Genomic DNA, 17,347 nt, shown 5'->3' with positions numbered 1-17,347 from the left:
TAAAATGTTGGCATCGTACGATTCTAGAAACGGTTATGTTACATATGTACATTGTGTTTATGTTTATTCATGTCTCAACAACAGCTGTGGTTTACAAATGGTTGGGTTTGGCTCAAAAAACACGTGAGGAATGGTGAGGAAAAAGTCATGTTTTGTCATAAAATACCCGCTTTTGTGTCACTGTCCCAGCCAGAAACAGAGCAATGTCTTGATAAAAATCTACCACTTTTCGTGTCACTGTTTCATCAGGAAATGCAGCGATGTCTTGGTAAAAAGCAAATGCCTTTTGTAGCACTATTTCATCGGGAACTGAGTGATGTCACTGAACAACTGCTTTCCGTGGCATTATCCACTGTGTAAAAACAGCAGCGGGTCGCTCATTCAGTGGCTAACACACAACCAGTGTTGTTGTTTGTTGGTCTCAAACGGTGGTTTGCAGCTTGGCAGGTGTCTTACCAAGGTGTCACATCATCCATCATCCCCTCCATGTTCCAATGACAAAATAATCTCATAGACTAAATCCCTCTAGAAATGTACAATGCTAACATCTTCTGGGGCTTGGCTGGGTATTTTAGCTGCTAAATGCTCTGCTAAGTTCACTAGCTTGACGCCAACTTTGTCAGTCTGCTGTTTGGTGCTGAGCAAGTAGCCTACAGAGGGTTTATCTGACCTTTCTGGCTGAAAACACATGCTTGATGAGAGCAGAGTTGCAAGTAAGAATCAAAACAATGATCCAAAATAGGCTAAAGGGCTGCATGGAAACTGCAGAATTGATGTGTGATACTACGAGCAACCCCCTTTTCACATTGCATTTTGTCATTTTATTGGCATAGTTATTGTTATGGCACAATATTCTAATCAGTGCAGCTTTAAGATAAGGAAAATAAAACAACAGGAAGTGAATCATTTAAAATGACTTTTTTATTGGACAACAAGAACTGTCTGGGCCTTTTGTAACAGCTAATGAAGTAACCGAAACAAAAGTAATGCAGAAGTGCAGGCTGACCAAACAAACCAAAAACACAGGAACAGAAAGTTCTAAATGGCCAACCAACCAACCAACCAACACAACATCGCATCTCAGCGGCACACTTCAGAAGGTTAAACATAAAAGCAACCGAACATGAACATTAAAAAAGTTTAAAGAAAAAAAACATTCCAGTGGTTGGCGTCATAGAAAATTCATCTCTCTTTGCTGACTGTGGAAAAAGAAATGTCTGTCTTTTGCCAGGTACTCAGAAAACAGTGTTATGCTACAGCTTTTACAAGTAGACTGACACAAAAACTCCTCATGCCATTCCCTAAAAGACATAACTCAAACCACAGGTTCTAAATATTATCCATCTACTTTAGCTCAACAGCACATTTGGCTAAGGTGTAGCCTGAATCTACACAACTGAGCTGTTAACATTAAATCACATTAACAATCTAGAAAATGCAAAACAAGAGAATAGATTAACCATATGTTGTTGTTTTTCTTTTGAAAATGAGGTGTGGCCACACTGGCTCTTATGTTTCCCATGTGTTACAATTCTATGAGACAGTCTGTGCCAGGGTAGTCTGGGAGGTTAAGCTCATATTTTTTCTGGATGTCATAGGGCAGGAAGCGTCCGGCCAAGAAATGCTTCCCCGAGAAACTCATGGCGCACTTCTTTGGTGCTGTGAGTGAGATTAGAACTTCTGGGGTAATGCCATCCTGACTTGGTTCTTCTACATCCCAACCTGAGGAAGACAGAGAGGAGGAGGCGGAGGAGGAGAGGAGTTTAAGCAGAGGAGGATTGTGATGATTGTCTGTCTGTTGTGTTCACACTCAGCAGATAGTGTATGTAGGGCATGATGAGCTCATACTGAGCTGACTGTAGTGTAAAATTTATCCTCCACGTGTACCTCCAGCCTTGGAAAACTCCTGCCCGGGAGCCAGGGCTCCTGGGGAGCTGCCTGGAGACCCATTTATCAAGTTGTATTTATGAGCCTCCGGCTTAATATCTACAGTTTGTATGAACACTAACCTGAGGGCACATCCACACTGGCAATGGGGATCTTGACTTGCTTCAGGGTGACCAGAATACCAGGGTAGGGCTCCTTAATGTTGGTGCAGTCTGCATCTGGGCCCATCATGGCATCAATCACTAGGTTGTAGGCATCGTTTATGAGCTGCACCTAAACACAGCAGACCTCAGCGTGAATAATTGAGGCTTGCAGGGTGAATAGGAAAGCAAATTAAATAATTCGGAAAAGCTGTGACAAGTCGACATTTTATTTTCATTCAAAAAGGTCACAAACTAAAACACGTTTCTTACCTTTTTAAAAATGATTTATTCCGGTGCCACAATTCAAAGCAGTAGTTTGACATTTTAGGAAAAACGCTTATTTGCTTTCCTGCCGAGAGTAAGTGAGAGTGGCATCAATCTTCTCATTTAATTCTCCACATGAATAACAGTGAATAAGCGCACTTCCTAAAATGTTGAACTACTGATTTAATCAAAGCAGTTTTCACTGTTACAAATGAACCAACAGTACAAACTTTAAAGGTATACTATGCAAGATTTTCCTAGAAAAAAACAATGTATAGACTAATATTAGAGAAATCATTCATCATAACCCAATAGAAGACTTATCTGCAAAGACTCTGCCTGCAAGTTTTAGTCTTTTGAAGAGTGATGCAAAGTTGGCCTGTTCTCTGTTGGACAGGTAAGCCCTGTTTCCACCTAACACTTTTGGTATGGTATTTTTAGCCTTGTTTCCACCAGGCAGTATGGTACAGTTCTGTTCAGTACCCTCTTTTTCAGTTTTCACTGTGAAAAGTTGTGGATGGTACCTTGTGGATGGTACAGAACCTCGATCTGTGGGCAATAAATGAGGTGCAGACTTCCATCTGCGTCACCAGTAATGAGGAAATACAGTGAGAGCTGGACAAAGCAGTGAATGACAACAACCCCACCATTTTTGAGTACTGTTTTTGGTCTAGGGTCTAGGTGCCATGTCTGAAGGGTTACTTTTGGTTCCAAAGGTACCATACCGAAAGTGTTCGGTGGAAACAGGGCTGTAGGTACTTGCAGTTTTCTTAGTCAGCTTTCTGAAGTATTGGCTTTTGCTTTCAACAGATGTAGTTCCTATAATTGTAAAGTAGCTTGCAGTGTACCAACCCATTCTCATTCCCATGTCATCATACACTGTCACACACCCTCAGCCCTTGATACTGACACTAAAGCCCCGTTTCCACCAAGCACTTTCGGTATGGTACCTTTGGAACCAAAAATAACCCTTCAGACATGGTACCTAGACCCTAGGTCTGTTTAGCGTTTCCACCACAAACAGTACCCTTAAATGTGGCCGGGGTTTTTGACACACTGTTCCGTCAAGCACTCACTGTATTTCCTTACAGATGGAACGTCTGCACCCCGTTTAGTGTCTGCACAGGGTTGCACGCCAAGACTTTCAGAACAAAATAAAACAGGCTGCAGTGAGAGTCTCTCTGGGTGGGATATTTAAAAACAGCAGGTTTTTGTATTTAGTCCTTCTCAGGCAAGATCGGGGGTTAAATGTTGCCAGAGTCCACAGGAACGATGCTCCGCGATGCTTTTTTTTCTCCAAGTTTGGATTAGAATATACGCAGTTCACATAATCTGGTCGAAGCTTATATATATTTCTTTAAACTTTTGAAGATCCACTCATTATTACAAGTCTGTTTCGTCCAGGAGAGACTAAAAAAGAACTAAAGTAATGGTCAATTCTTGCATTGAGTAACATTACAAGTTAACGTTGCCGGCAGTCGGCCCAGTTATTTGAGGGGGTTTTTTTCTCAGTCTACAGCTGTTGCGAGAGGCAGCAAAACATCCTTTCTTTTATAGTTTACTAATGTAAAACTTGCCACGGTATGAACAATGGTTACGAAACCAACCACAACTCAGCCCTGAGCAGAGTGACCGTCCTCTATTGACCAATCAACAGACAGCAGTGTTCACAGCTCCACCTTTTAGTACCAGATCTGTGTGCTAGGTACCCCAACAGAGGGGGGACCAAACATGGGGACGGTACAGAACGTTTCCATTGGTACCATCCACAACTTTTCACAGAGTAAATGGAAAAAATGTGTACCGAACTGAACAGAACTGTGCTGCTCGGTGGTAACGGGGCTTAAAGGTGCACTTTGGTGTCTCTATGAGACACAGCAGGTGTTCAACTAACTCCAGTGTCAGCCCATTCACAGCAATATTTGACCCTGAGAACAACTGCCCTTGTATAAAGAGCAAGAAACTCTATGTACGGTGGGAGAGAGGAGTGGTGGATGGGTCAAACATTTTAACCAAAAGTCCATGTTGTTTTAACGTAGTAACGTAGACTTATTTTAACCCAAAGCATGTTGTTTTTCTAAACCTATCCAAGTAATTTTGTTGCCTAAAGCTAACGTAGAAGAAATGTATTCACCATAGTTTTATAGTGTATTACTGTCACTCCTGTTCCCTGATTAGGTTCCTGCTGTTCTGCTATAACATCTGCTCTGTGCTGAGACAAACTATTTAACAATGATTAACAGATGTTTGTGTGTAATTCTCATAAGTGCTATATCGTAGGCAACTGGACTTGCTTGCGTTTCTTGTGTAATTCTCGAACTTCACGTCCAGGAGGACAGTCTTTAAGGTGTTGGAGGGATTAGGACAGGTTCAATCAGACTATACTGTTAATTTGCCCGTCCTGGGTTTCCATCCATTCTTGAGCATTGGGAATGTTGTGCTTACAAACAGTAACCAACAATTCTTGCATAGTATACCTTTAAATTAAATGATAGATCTTAATGCGTCTGTCAAACTTCACACTGAAGCTCCTGTAAAATGTGTTGTTGTGTGAACCTGCTTCTGACCTCTGTGGGTAAATAGGAGAGGAAAGGGATGTCCATCTTCTCACACTGAACTGTGAAGTCCTGGTGTAAACTCTGAGAGGAGCGTTTGGGGTGGTAGATGGTGGGCTCATATTCCTGTGTGAGATGAGAAAAACAACAGCAGAGGCCAAGGAGGGGGGGGCACAAAGGAAGAGAAACACACAAAAATATCGAGAACAGGTTACGTAACATCGACACTTTAGACTGCGATGTCAGCTAACACTGACATGATTGAATGTGTATGATACATTTGGCCTTCGGTTCAAGACAAGTGGAAGTACTTTTGAGCAGTGATCAGAAGTTGTGGTTTTCTACAGTCTGCTTCCTGAATGAATACTTCATTTATAAAGTGGGAGCTGAGAGGAGTAGAAATCCAGACACCCGCAGTCTGAAAGGTCTGTGATGCTCAGCAGGAAGCACCTGTGACCCATGACCTTTACACGGTCCCAAAGATAAATCTTAAACCACTGTCTGTGTGTGTGTGTGTGTGTGTGTGTGTGTGTGTGTGTGTGTGTGTGTGTGTGTTTGCATGTTTAATCATGTTAAAAGTTCATGTTATCTTTTTCTTAAAAACATGGTCTTTAGTTGCGGAGCAGGGGGTTGGGGCTTCTGGGTCTCCAGCTGCAAATGTTTTCTCAAAAGGCCTGAATCTTTTAGGCTTTTAAAATACCTTCAGCTTAATGACATTTCCCCTCAGTCTCTCTGATTGAATTGGAAAATCAATGGAGCAAAAGTTCTATTAAATCTCTAATGATGTTGACACCAAATTCCTGCCCTACCTAAAATAGGATGTAGACTCTACACAGTGGAGAAAGGAGGTTAGCACACTGTCATGACGGGCCCTAGTGTACGCTATCATGCATGTATTGTCAACGACGTCAACACACATATTACCAACACATTCTCACTCTGACCTCATCACATAATGACGTTTGGTCATGGGCTTTCCATGTCCATATACGACGTGCAAGGTACCCTGGGTGTGTTGGTTGTTCAAGTTCTGGGACACTGTGTCAAGTTCTGCCTGTAACATGCATTATAAGGCCCGTTTCCACTGAAGAAGTTCCTGGTACTATTTGGGGGGCAGGAACTACTACAGGAACGTCCCCTCGCTCGGCTCTCTCAAGCGCCATGTATCCACTGAGAGAGCGGAGTAGGAGGAAGGTTCCTGTAAAGTTACCGGGCTCTGGATTTGATGTAATCGTTGCGCCACCATTTTAACTGGGGCGACGTAGTGGCATAGGGACGCTGTTAGCTGTTAGCCGATAGCGGTGTCTGTAATAACTCACTAAACTCACAAAGTGGCCTGTGAAAAAAATATTTTTTCCAGCGGATGTCTTAGTTACAACATAATTGAACTAATTGGAGTAGTTTCAAGTCGTTACCGACAACGTGAGGCTTTTAACAGATGACGTCATGATGTTAGCTTTGCTGCTGCTGTTAACTGTCCCTGTCAGCTGATGCTTTCTAGACATCGTGATTTCCCAAAACTGAATAAATACCACACATAGCAACACAAAACTGCTTTGTTAGCTCAATCATGTTGTAACTAAGATATCCGCCGGAAAAAATATGTTTTTCACGGACCAGTTATTGAGTTTGTTTACATGGCGGTGGAAGCTATGAATGAGCTAACCCTCGTCTGCTGAGTTTTAAAAATGCCGGCTATTTTGTTGCTTTCTGTTGACGTCACATTCTGCCTTGAGTATATCCAATCAGCACCAAGTAACCCCCAAGCCCCAGCCAGGAGTTTTTCGGGGCCGTTGTGAGTACCTACTCCGAGGCAGGGACTTGTCTAGCCCCGGTAAAAGTTCCAGGACTCTGTCCTTCGGGGGTGGTTCCTGCGGTGGAGACACGCACCAACGGCCCCGGCCCCATAAATTTACCCCGGAATGTTTTCCTTGGTAATGTACATTCTCATATAGCTTGAAAAATGATGCATATAGCTTCTGTAAATCAGGGACAAAAGCTCCCCCTGGACCCTCCTAGGTTTGGGTTGATCCCCAAATGTCTACAATATCTGGCTCTGCCCCTGGTCCTTGATAAGTGTCCACAGGCTCACCTTTAAAGGGCCACTTCACCTATTTCTTTTCTCTCTTATCCCTTATAGTATCAAGTCATGCAGATAGATTGTTTTTATGCCCATCTAAGTTCTTATAGCAAAAATGACATACAATATTTAAGTTTCCTCTCTTTTTCTTCCTTCCAGCCTCGATCTGTGTCTGTGGGGAGTCCGGCTTCTGTCTTGGCGCAGCTCTGCCTTTTGAGTTTTGGGTTTTGGGCCCTGGTGCTAGCCTCCTGCCTATGCTACAGCCACCGCCTCACCTTCATCCCATCATCCCGGTCTCACATGCACACAAACACACACAAACACATTCACCTGTATAAACAGTCTTGCAGGACCTCTGTTTTTGCTTCACTCAACACTCAACAGTTTAAACCTGTGTTGCATACCTTGTTTGTTTTGTACCGTTTTATCTTGCTGGCCACAGTTTCCATTGTTTGTCTCTTTCTTTCTTTATTTCATTTCTCTTGACTATTTATGATGTCCTTGTACTTGTTTCCACTTGTTCTGTTATCAGCAAATCACAATCATTTTTTTTCCCACATACAATAAAAATAAACAATAGATCTATTCAGAACAATGAACCACGGATCATCCACAAAACACACTGTTGTCAGATTTCAATGGGACTATTTCTTTTGTTAAAATAGTTCCAGTTGTTGCTGTTGTGCTGCGTCACGTGGAATCAGGCAGATGGTAGATGGCACACTAGATATCATTTTAGTGGACAGGAGCAAGACGGCCAAATTAGGTTAGGACGGCAGAGAATACCGGCAATTGTAATGGGAGATAGCATTGTCGTTCAAAGTTAAAATATTTAAGTTTTTGCTGTTCTAAAAGACTTTACATCCAGATGTTGTGTTGCTCCCTAAAAACGTGGGCAATTTGGACAATTACTGGACACTACTAGAATAATTACATAAAATAATACACACAAAATAATTTTGTTTATTATATTTTAATTCCCAGAAACTGTTGGATTGCCCCCTCTTGGTTGGGAGTGAGTTACTGCCTCATGCGGGAGTTCAAGTATCAAGTATCTCGGGGTCTTGTTCACGAGTGAGGGTATGATGGAACGTGAAATGGATCAGCAGTTTAGTGCAGCCTCTGTAATGATGCAGGCGCTGTGCCGGACCGTCGTGGTGAAGAGGGAGCTGAGTCAGAAGACAAAGCTTTCGATTTACTGGTCCATCTATGTCCCAACCCTCACCTATGGTCATGAGCTCTGGGTAGTGATCGAAAGAATGAGATCGCGGATACAAGCGCCTGAAATGAGTTTCCTCTGTGGGGTTGCTGGGCTCAGCCTTAGAGATAGGGTGAGGAGCTCGAACATCCGGAAGGGAGCTCGGAGTAGAGCCGCTGCTCCTTCACGTCAAAAGGGGTCAGTTGAGGTGGTTCAGGCATCTGATCAAGATGCCTCCTGGGTGCCTACCGCTGGAGGTGTTTCAGGCACGTCCCACTGGTAGGAGGCCCCGGGGCAGACCCAGAACACGCTGGAGGGATTACATATCTCGTCTGGCCTGGGGATGCCTCGGGGTCCCTCAGGAGGAGCTGGAAAGCGTTGCTAGAGAGAGGGATGTCTGGGGTGATTTGCTTGACCTGCTGCCTCCGTGACCTGGCCCAGATAAGCGAATGAAAATGGATGGATGGATATTTTATTCCATTCTTTGTAAATAATTCCACAACACCACTGCAACATATTGTCATGCATGTTTTGTTTTACTGTCCTTCCATTACCCAAGAGGGTACTGTCCATGTGTTGTCTACCATCTGTCTGATTCAATATGAACGTAGTATTAGCCATGCTAGCAGTTTTCCACAGGGGTGGCAATGTTTATCCCATCCTAATCCTTGGATGTTTGGTTCACCACTTTGGTCCTGACTATAATGTCTCTTACAAACTATTGGATGAATTGTCATGGAATTTTGTACAGACATTTATATTCCTCAGAGGATGAATCTTACTGACTCTGCTGATTCAGTGATTTCTCCTCTAGCACCACCACGAGGTTCACATCTGTTGGTTTTAGTGAAAAACATCACTTAAATAAATAGAAGCAGGTCTTTCAGATGCGGCTGAGCTGAAGCTGCACTACAAAGGAAGTGATCCGTCAGGTCAGACTGACTGCTGCTTCCTCGGGGATCCTAAACCAATCAGACATCCACAGCCACTCATCACCTGACGTCATCTCCATTGTGATCTCCACAGAGCACAGAGCAAGCAACTGAGCCAAATACAATCCACTGTGTGTCTGTCTGTGTGTGTGTATGTGTGTCCCCCTCAGGAGCTAGCCAGCGGCCCCAGCATGCCCTTGACCTCATCAGCAGTTACACCGTCTAACAGTGTGAAACTAAGGAAGGGCCTGAAATGACTGTCAGTGTCACTGAGCATGAGCAGAAATGAGCCGTGAGACAGAAACAAGCAAAGGGTACCGACGAGGTGTTTTTCCAGTTAATGCTCACGTCTAACAGGGTTACACTTCCTCTCCCTGAGGGATGATGGTGTCTTGTAGCATTTTGTTTTTGTACACAGCCCATTAGAAATGGAGGGATGAGGTCTAGAACACAATTAAGTTTTTCCCTGTTAAAGGATTTTTTTGGGGGGAGGTTTTCCTTAACTGCTGTGAGGGTCCAAGGACAGAGGAATGTCGTATGCTGTAAAGCCTTCTGCGCTAAATTTTGATTTGTGATAATTGGATTGAATTTAACTGGTGAAATAACTAATATTTCGACGTGCGACAAAACTTTAAATATGTGTGTCAGTATCTCATTTGTTACCTGTGTGCTCCAGTCCTGGTAAATCATGGTTTTGTGGTTGTATAATGAAGAATATTTTTATTTTGTTCGGCAGTCATAATGTCACTAACATCAGGCAGTAATTGTCCGTAGAGCACACACGTAGTGAGCCAAACGTTACATCATGTCCACTTGTTTTAATGTGAAAATTACACCAGAACTGACATGCATACGACTTGTTTATTCTTCTCATCCAACTTAACATTGATCAAGGAATATCTTTGTCTTCCAGTAAGCAGCACTGTGTCCACTACCATACCTAACAGTGGAAACAATCAAAGATGCACGACAGACTCGGACACAGCCTGCCTTTGTGAACACGGACATCTCGGAGTGACGTGAGAAGCGAGTTGGCCTGCCTGCCTACAGCTGATCATTCATTTCTATGCTCTGTCTAATCACATTCGCACCTCTGCATCAAGGGGCTCACGGCAGTGTGCGTGTGTGTGTCTGTGTCTGTGTTAATGTGCGTGTCTCACGTGTATGCTTGCATGTCTTCCTGCTGACAGGGATCACATCGCACCATGAAAAACATACGCTCTTACACCGGGAGAGCGGTTCGCAGTCCAAAGTAAGTACTCAAATTTCTCAACTTAGAGCGAAGTCAGACAAGTGTGGTCCCAGTCGGCCTACTGTGGAGTGCAGCCGCTTTGAAAATAATAGGAATAAAACTGGATTTTAACAGCACATTTCAAGATGCTGTGAAATGTTTCGCAATAGGTGAAAAATACACAGAAAAAGATGAAAAATTTAGAAATAAAGTGTCAAAAAAGATAAAATAGTGCTCAAACGATACATTTAAAACTGTGAATAGATGCCCAATTGTTTGACATTTTTTATTAGTTCGTGAGCTATGGAAAAGCCTCTCATTCATTTCTGGAATGCCAAGGTAAAATATATATCCCTCTGAGCTGACCTCTGACTTCCTCCTTGGCCTAAGAGGGAAAAAACAGAGAGTGGGAGGCGAGGGAAGAGACTCCACAGAGGGCCATCAGAGTCCATCTAACATGGTTTTAATCAAAACTATCAATGCACTGTAAATCTAGTGTGTCAGCCACACATGGTAAAGTGTATAGATGCATTCCAGTCTAAACCAAAGATCCCAAAAACACATATCCAATATTTCCCTTCCAATAAAGTCATAGACTGTGGCAGCACTACAGCACGGAGCACCGAAATGAACTGTGAAAAAGAAGTCTTGATCTGTGATGTGTTTGGAGAGGATGGATCCTGCCTCCAGAAACAATTAGTCTTGAAATGTCAGTCAGTATGTGGCCTGAGGGGCAGACATCATGGTCATGACATCATATCGTGGCTGCCGAGCATAAGAGGCAGACGACTTTAACGAGAGTAACAATAGCATGATATCATGACTGTCTGAGTGCCCTTGCGGGGAGGGTAATGGGATAACTGCTCCGAGCAGTTTACAGGAGCTGAAATGAAATCCTGTAAAGCGCAGAGGGCCCGTATAGAGCATCCCCCGGTTGTCCTAACACAAGGTGACGTTTGTTTTTCTACTGTGATTATAGCTGTAGTGTTACAGTGGTTTCACAGTCTACCATGGTAGGAAAATTAATGGAATTTCCTTATCTACAATATTTTTTAAAAATGCAACTGGACGGAGAATCTTACCACACTCTTTACACGTTCTCTAACCTTCTACCTAACCTAACCTAAACCTTCTGTTTTCCTTTTCTTTAAGGGTCATTGTAACTGATGAGGATAATAACAGTTAGAATTGGAATACCCTGATACAGTGAAACTGATATTTTCTTAGACTGTTATTACATTGTGAAAATCTCATAACACTGCAGTTCTAGCTGACCCTTCCTAAGGTCGATTAGATCTGAGCTAACCTTTCTCAAATGGTTAGTTTTTAGCCATCTAAAAAAATCATTATCGGTGCAAGTAAACACTATTTAAATATTTGCTTCGCTACCTCACACACGAACCAATCAAGGCTGTGAGTGTTCTGCTTAGTTAAATGACTGTTTTTGTCCTGGTAGCTTTGATGTTATGGCTTCAGTTTCGCATTAGAAAACGATGTCTAACAGCAAGGTACAGCAGTAAAAATATTTTAAATATATAACTGGATTTTTTTTTTTTTTTTTTTTTTGGTGGACCTGTTTTTAGGTTGTTAAAACTAACCAATTGAGGAAGGTTTGCTCAGCAATGTTTAATTTTAGGTATATTATGCAAGGGTTTTTAACCAGAAGTTATTGTACATAGACATTGTGATTTGGTCTATAACAATTTAACAAGCTCCGAACCTTTTTTTCCCCTTTCCTGTTTTATTAGATAAGCTGTGTGTCATCTATATTGAAAAGAAAACCAAATTTTCACGATGCTTAAAAGATGTGGCAGGGGGACTGTCATAATCTTCATGGGCTAATTACATTGTGTCTGCTCATATCTTAAGTTAGCTAATGTTAGCAAGGTGCTAGCTAATTAACTAGCTAAAGTTTAGCTATAACATAGCTACATAACCAATGTCAGCTGGGTTGTTCCTCCTCATGTCTGTGATAACGTTAAAGAGATTTGTAAAAGGACAGATAAGTTGATTGGTGACAAATTTTCAGATTTCATAAATTATCATTAGCCAGAAAAAGTAAGCTAAAAGCGAGCTTAGGTTAGCTAATGTTAGCAAGGTGCTAGTTAACTAGCCAGCTAAAGTAAAGCTACATCAAGAGAAGTTAGCCCAATGCCAGATAACCAACATCAGCCTGGTTTATTTTCCCCTCATTTCCTTTGTAAAAAAGAGATTTGGAAAAGGACAGATACGTTGGTTGTTTACATATTTTTAAGATAACGTAAATTATCATTGGCCAAAAAAAGTTAGCTTAAGTTAGCAAGATGTCAGCTAACTAGCTAGCTAAAGTATAGCTACATTAAGAGGAGTTGGTCCAATCAGATAACCAACATCAGCCAGGGTTTGTTTACTCCTCATTTCTTAAGTGACGTTTAAGAGATAAGGAAAAGGACAGATAGCTTGGTTGCTGACATATTTTAAAGATGACATAAATTATCAGTAGCCAAAGAGGTTAGCTTAAAATTAGATGTTCCAGTTCCAGCGAATGTTAGCATGGTGCTAGCTAAGTAACCAATGTCAGCTGGGTTTGCTTTTTTCTTATGTCTGTGGTAACGTTAACGTTATGTGTAAAAGGACACATAACGTCGCTGATATATTTTTATGACATTAATTAACATTAGCCCAAAAAAGGCTAATGTTCCTTTGTTTATAATATCTTTGTAAGGCCACATGTTGCCCCAAAGTATTTGACGTAACCTTCTACAGTAAAAAGAGACTAGTGTTAGGTCAGCACCATGATCTGTATTTAGTACATAGATGGAGTACTTAACTGACCTCCAGAAGGGGGAAAAGAGGACACATAACAGGCAGGGCAAGAGCAATGTTGACTGCTAGTCTTGTCGTCCTTGGTCTCTACTATCAGAAACCTCAAGCTGCACTTCTGTCTTGTTCATAAAAGTTAACATCAATATGTCCTTCCATCGTAGACTGTAGTCCTTGTCTTCTTATCAAAAACACCCAGAAACAGTAACTCTCTAGCAAACACAGTGGCATACAACTAAATAGAACCAGCATCACCATGTTTCTTTTTGTCAAGCTTGTCCATTGTGCAACAACCAAGGGGGGCGGATTTATTAAGTTCAAATTATGATATCATCAAAATAACTCAGTCAGCACCAGACTGTGTTTTACAATGAGTCACTTGTGGTGTTGTTGAATATGACAGACATTTACTCAGATGAAAAGTTGTTTTCGTGCACTGTATTGTTGGCTTCCCTTTGTGCAGTAGTTAACTTACATATATGCGCAGGTGTCGGGCACACACCAGGCCAATGGAGCCGTTTTGATCTGGACCACAAATCACCAGCACTGTTGGCTGCTTCTTTGCTAGAGAGCTGAGAGGGTAGGCCTGGTGGAGAGACAAAATAAGAGGTGGGCTGTTAGAAACCAGAGCTGATGACTGAGGAAAGGAAAAGCAAAGACACAGGGATAGAAGAGATGTACAGAGGAGAAAATAGACGGGTTATTGATAGAGAACAATAGTGAGACAAAGCAAGTGAAAGATGGATGGTCATTAGTATCTAGTATTTATCCCTCATACTCAGGCCTCTTATTCAGTGCATGTCATCCGATCTGTGCCTCTGCCTCTCCATCATACTCAGGGTGCCCGACTGCAGCATGCCAGTCATGCCAGACGAGGGTGGAAATGGCACCAGCTATATTGTCTCTTCCGTCTACGAGAAGAGGTCCAATCTCATTAAAATAACCTTCCAGCAGTGGAAAAAATACCAGTGTCCTCGCCGTGGGATGCTTCTGTGTATGTAACGCACTTTCCGTCTCAGCCCCGACTGCAACGGGCTGCTGGCATCTGCCTCGTTTGCTGGCCGCATATTCGCTCGTAAATCACCCTGCACCCTCTTAAACGAGACAGGTATTCGCCTGCGGATCTGTCAACCTGAGTGGCTAATCTTCCATCTCCAACACCTAAACAGAAGTGCTGAGTTTGTGTGTGTGCGCTCAGTCACGATCATTACTGAAAGCCCCAAAGGTGTCTGCCTTCATTTTCCACACATTCTTCAACGAACAGAAGTTGTTCAGTTTTACTGAGAGTGTCTGCACTGTATATTACATTATACAAGAATGATTGTTCATCATCGTTAAAGGTCACGCCGTAATCTCATAAGAGGAACTTGAGCTGAGGGAGACAGTTCATGCAGACTTTTGGAAATCCTGTCCAATTAAGTGTGCGGTAGAGCACAAGTTGTAAAACCAATTAGCCCAGTTGTGTCACTGCTATTAATAGACCTCGACTACAGTGCACAGTAATGGTTTAGATCACAGCCCATAAATTACAGTCCAAGTATTTTGTGATTATGGGGCACATATAAAAGAATGACAGGATAACCCATTAATAGAACAACACAAGTCTAAAAATAAAGGGGTAACAATTTTGTACTTATTCGGAAGTAATTGAGTAATGATGTCACTCTTTTTCATATGGTTACTATATTTGGGTCACTTTACAACTGGGGTCCATTTTGGTTTTAGAAAGTCTTTTCAGTAATAAAACATGGCATTTCCTTTTCCATAACTATATGTCTTTTCTGAAGACGCATGATATTCGATTTTTTGCCAATATCCAATATGCCGATTTTTAAGAACTCATTTTCCCGACCTAATTTTAGTGATCATCAGGTCTCTTCTGTAGTGACATTAACATCATATTATGCATGCATACTCTTATCGTGATGGCCCACCAGCAGATGGAGACATGAAATACAGTACTTTTCATTGTATGTAATATTCATTCATTGTGCAAATTAAGAAAAAGCATGTTAGCCAATTCCGATGACGTGCCGATATTATCGTGCACCCCTAATATTTTCCATCATAATGAACAAAGGGATATAAATGACTGTTGTGGACATTTTGTTGTAATATTTTTTATCTTGCTAATGTCTGTTTTAGTGTTAGCATTAAATTTACACAAAATGCACAATATAAAATGTAGTTTTTCTTGTTATAGAAATATCAGCTGTTTGGAAATAAAAGTAAATAAACACATTCTTGATTTAACAAAAACTGCCAGCCATGTGCTCTTTTGTCACATGATTTGTGCTGTGGTCACCAAAATACAAACTCTAAAAAAAAAAAAAACGTGTGATGGAACTAATACAAAGTAGGACCACTGTCCTTTTTATAAGAAAAGACATAAAAGAAGACCTTCTGACATAATATCTTACAACCAAGCGGTGACCTCTGTGGCTGAAAACTGAAGCCTACGCGAAGTGCCGTAAATTGCAATTCTTTGAATGGCCACTAGAGACTGGCTCCAGAAGCTAGTCAATCCCCATAAACCCCCATGTGAAAATGCCAGATTTTACAGTGGAAGCAAACTTGCAAAAAATGGTTTGGTCTCTATAGCCTCTTCATGACAACTGTACAGTGTGTGAATTTTTATGTAACTCACCGCTTTACATTTTATTAAGGCTTAAATTTACGCATATTTAAGGGCAGGCTGCTTTAAGTGGCAGGCTGCTGATCTCAGTCAGATCCACCCCTCGCTTCTAACTCTGACTCAATTCTGACTCCAGAAAACCAAGATGGCCGGGCACCCAGTAACTCAGTGGGTAGAGAAGGCACCCCATGTACAGACGCACTGTCCTTGCCACAGTGGCTGCGGATACGTTTCCTGCTGCAGCCCTTTGCTGCATCATGTCATCCTCTCTCTCTCCCCCTTTTACACTTCGTCTATCCTATCTGATAAAGGCATAGAAGCCAAAAAATAATAATCTTTGAAAGAACCAAGATGGCGACAGCTGTAATTTGAGTCTTCAAAACAGGAGTCCACAAACCAGTCAGGTTAGCTACATCCATTATTTTTTTTACAGTCTTTGCTTACAATACATTATGCATTTAATTATGGCATTATTATCATTTGAATTTTAATTTTAATTTAATATCAGATTAATATTAAATTCAAAATTAAGCAGGGTTGAATTTCCAAAAGCTCAGGGACAAAGGAAATATAGCAAAAAGCACACATATAAGGTCACTTTTTATATAATAAAACAATGACTGATTTCTTACTTATATTTTGTAAGTTCCTTTTTGTATGTGTGACAGTTTATACTTATTCTGGGGAAAAGAGCCTTCAAATCAGAAATTTACCCCATCTACTGTAGGCTAGCTACACCTGTTGTTTTGTCTTTTCATAAGCACATCTTATCTCTTCATAATAACGAATAATATCCCTGTTTCATTTTGTGGTTTCTCATTCACTGAACCCTGTAATTATATTATACGTCTCCTGTAATTCAGAAAGTAGTTAAACTATAATTTACAAGTTGTTAGCCCTTTATTACAAGACTGTCGGTCTCCATAAAGGTTTTATTGTACCCCGTAAGTATTTCAAAGTATTATATAAGTGCACCATGATTACAAATTAATTACACTATAATTTGCAGGCTGTAATATGAAGCCAGTGTTACATAATTCAAATTAGGACTCTCCACACCGTTGATCCCTGGCCTCCACATTTTGGAGATGAGCTTGAAAGAGGCTGAAATTCTCCCACCGCACACTAAATCCATTTGCCTCCACTTCCATTAATTTATTCAGTACAGCAGAAAGTTCATATGGAGAAATAGACCATTTCACACATTGTATAATTGGATATAACAAGACTCAGAGTACATTAACCAGAGCGATGAGTCCAGGAGAAGAGACAGCAGCCGTTACCTCCATCATAACAGCTCAGCTGAGAAATCATCACACAGACTCAATGAGATTGAGGCAAGAGCGTTATGGCCGCCGAGGGCCACGAGGCTGACGGTAATATTGCAGTCGGAGAGAGGAGCAGGGAGGGACTGAGTGGAAAAGAGAGACAGAAAGTAGAGACTAAAAGTAGAAGACGGTAGAACAGGACAGTGTCTTTCACTTTTTATATGAGCTCTTAGTGAGTTTCACACTGTGTAATCTGATGTTAACGACACATCTCGCTGAGTTAATTTAAAGTGGCACCCTTTGTGAATACAGTATGTGCATACGTTTGTGTGTGTGTGTGTGTGTGTGTGTG

The 17,347-nt window shown here is 41.5% G+C and overlaps 1 protein-coding gene across 1 annotated transcript in view; it reads right to left on the bottom strand.

Moving 5' to 3' along the window:
* Window positions 1-912: 912 nt before the first annotated feature.
* The window catches only part of yjefn3 (YjeF N-terminal domain containing 3), a 77,242-nt gene continuing 60,807 nt past the window's right edge, over window positions 913-17,347 (bottom strand). Inside the window, exons 3-6 of the mRNA XM_050055969.1 lie at window positions 13,568-13,678; window positions 4,862-4,975; window positions 2,010-2,160; window positions 913-1,722 (exon numbers count right to left, since the gene is read on the bottom strand). Coding sequence (XP_049911926.1) covers window positions 1,526-1,722; window positions 2,010-2,160; window positions 4,862-4,975; window positions 13,568-13,678 — 573 coding nt within the window. The 3' untranslated portion in view covers window positions 913-1,525. The remainder of the gene's footprint in view (window positions 1,723-2,009; window positions 2,161-4,861; window positions 4,976-13,567; window positions 13,679-17,347) is intronic.

Source organism: Epinephelus moara, chromosome 10 (genome assembly GCF_006386435.1).
Source record: "Epinephelus moara isolate mb chromosome 10, YSFRI_EMoa_1.0, whole genome shotgun sequence".
Lineage (NCBI taxonomy): Eukaryota > Metazoa > Chordata > Actinopteri > Perciformes > Serranidae > Epinephelus > Epinephelus moara.
Note: the sequence above shows the minus strand (reverse complement) of the source record. Positions and strands in the feature narration are given on the sequence as shown.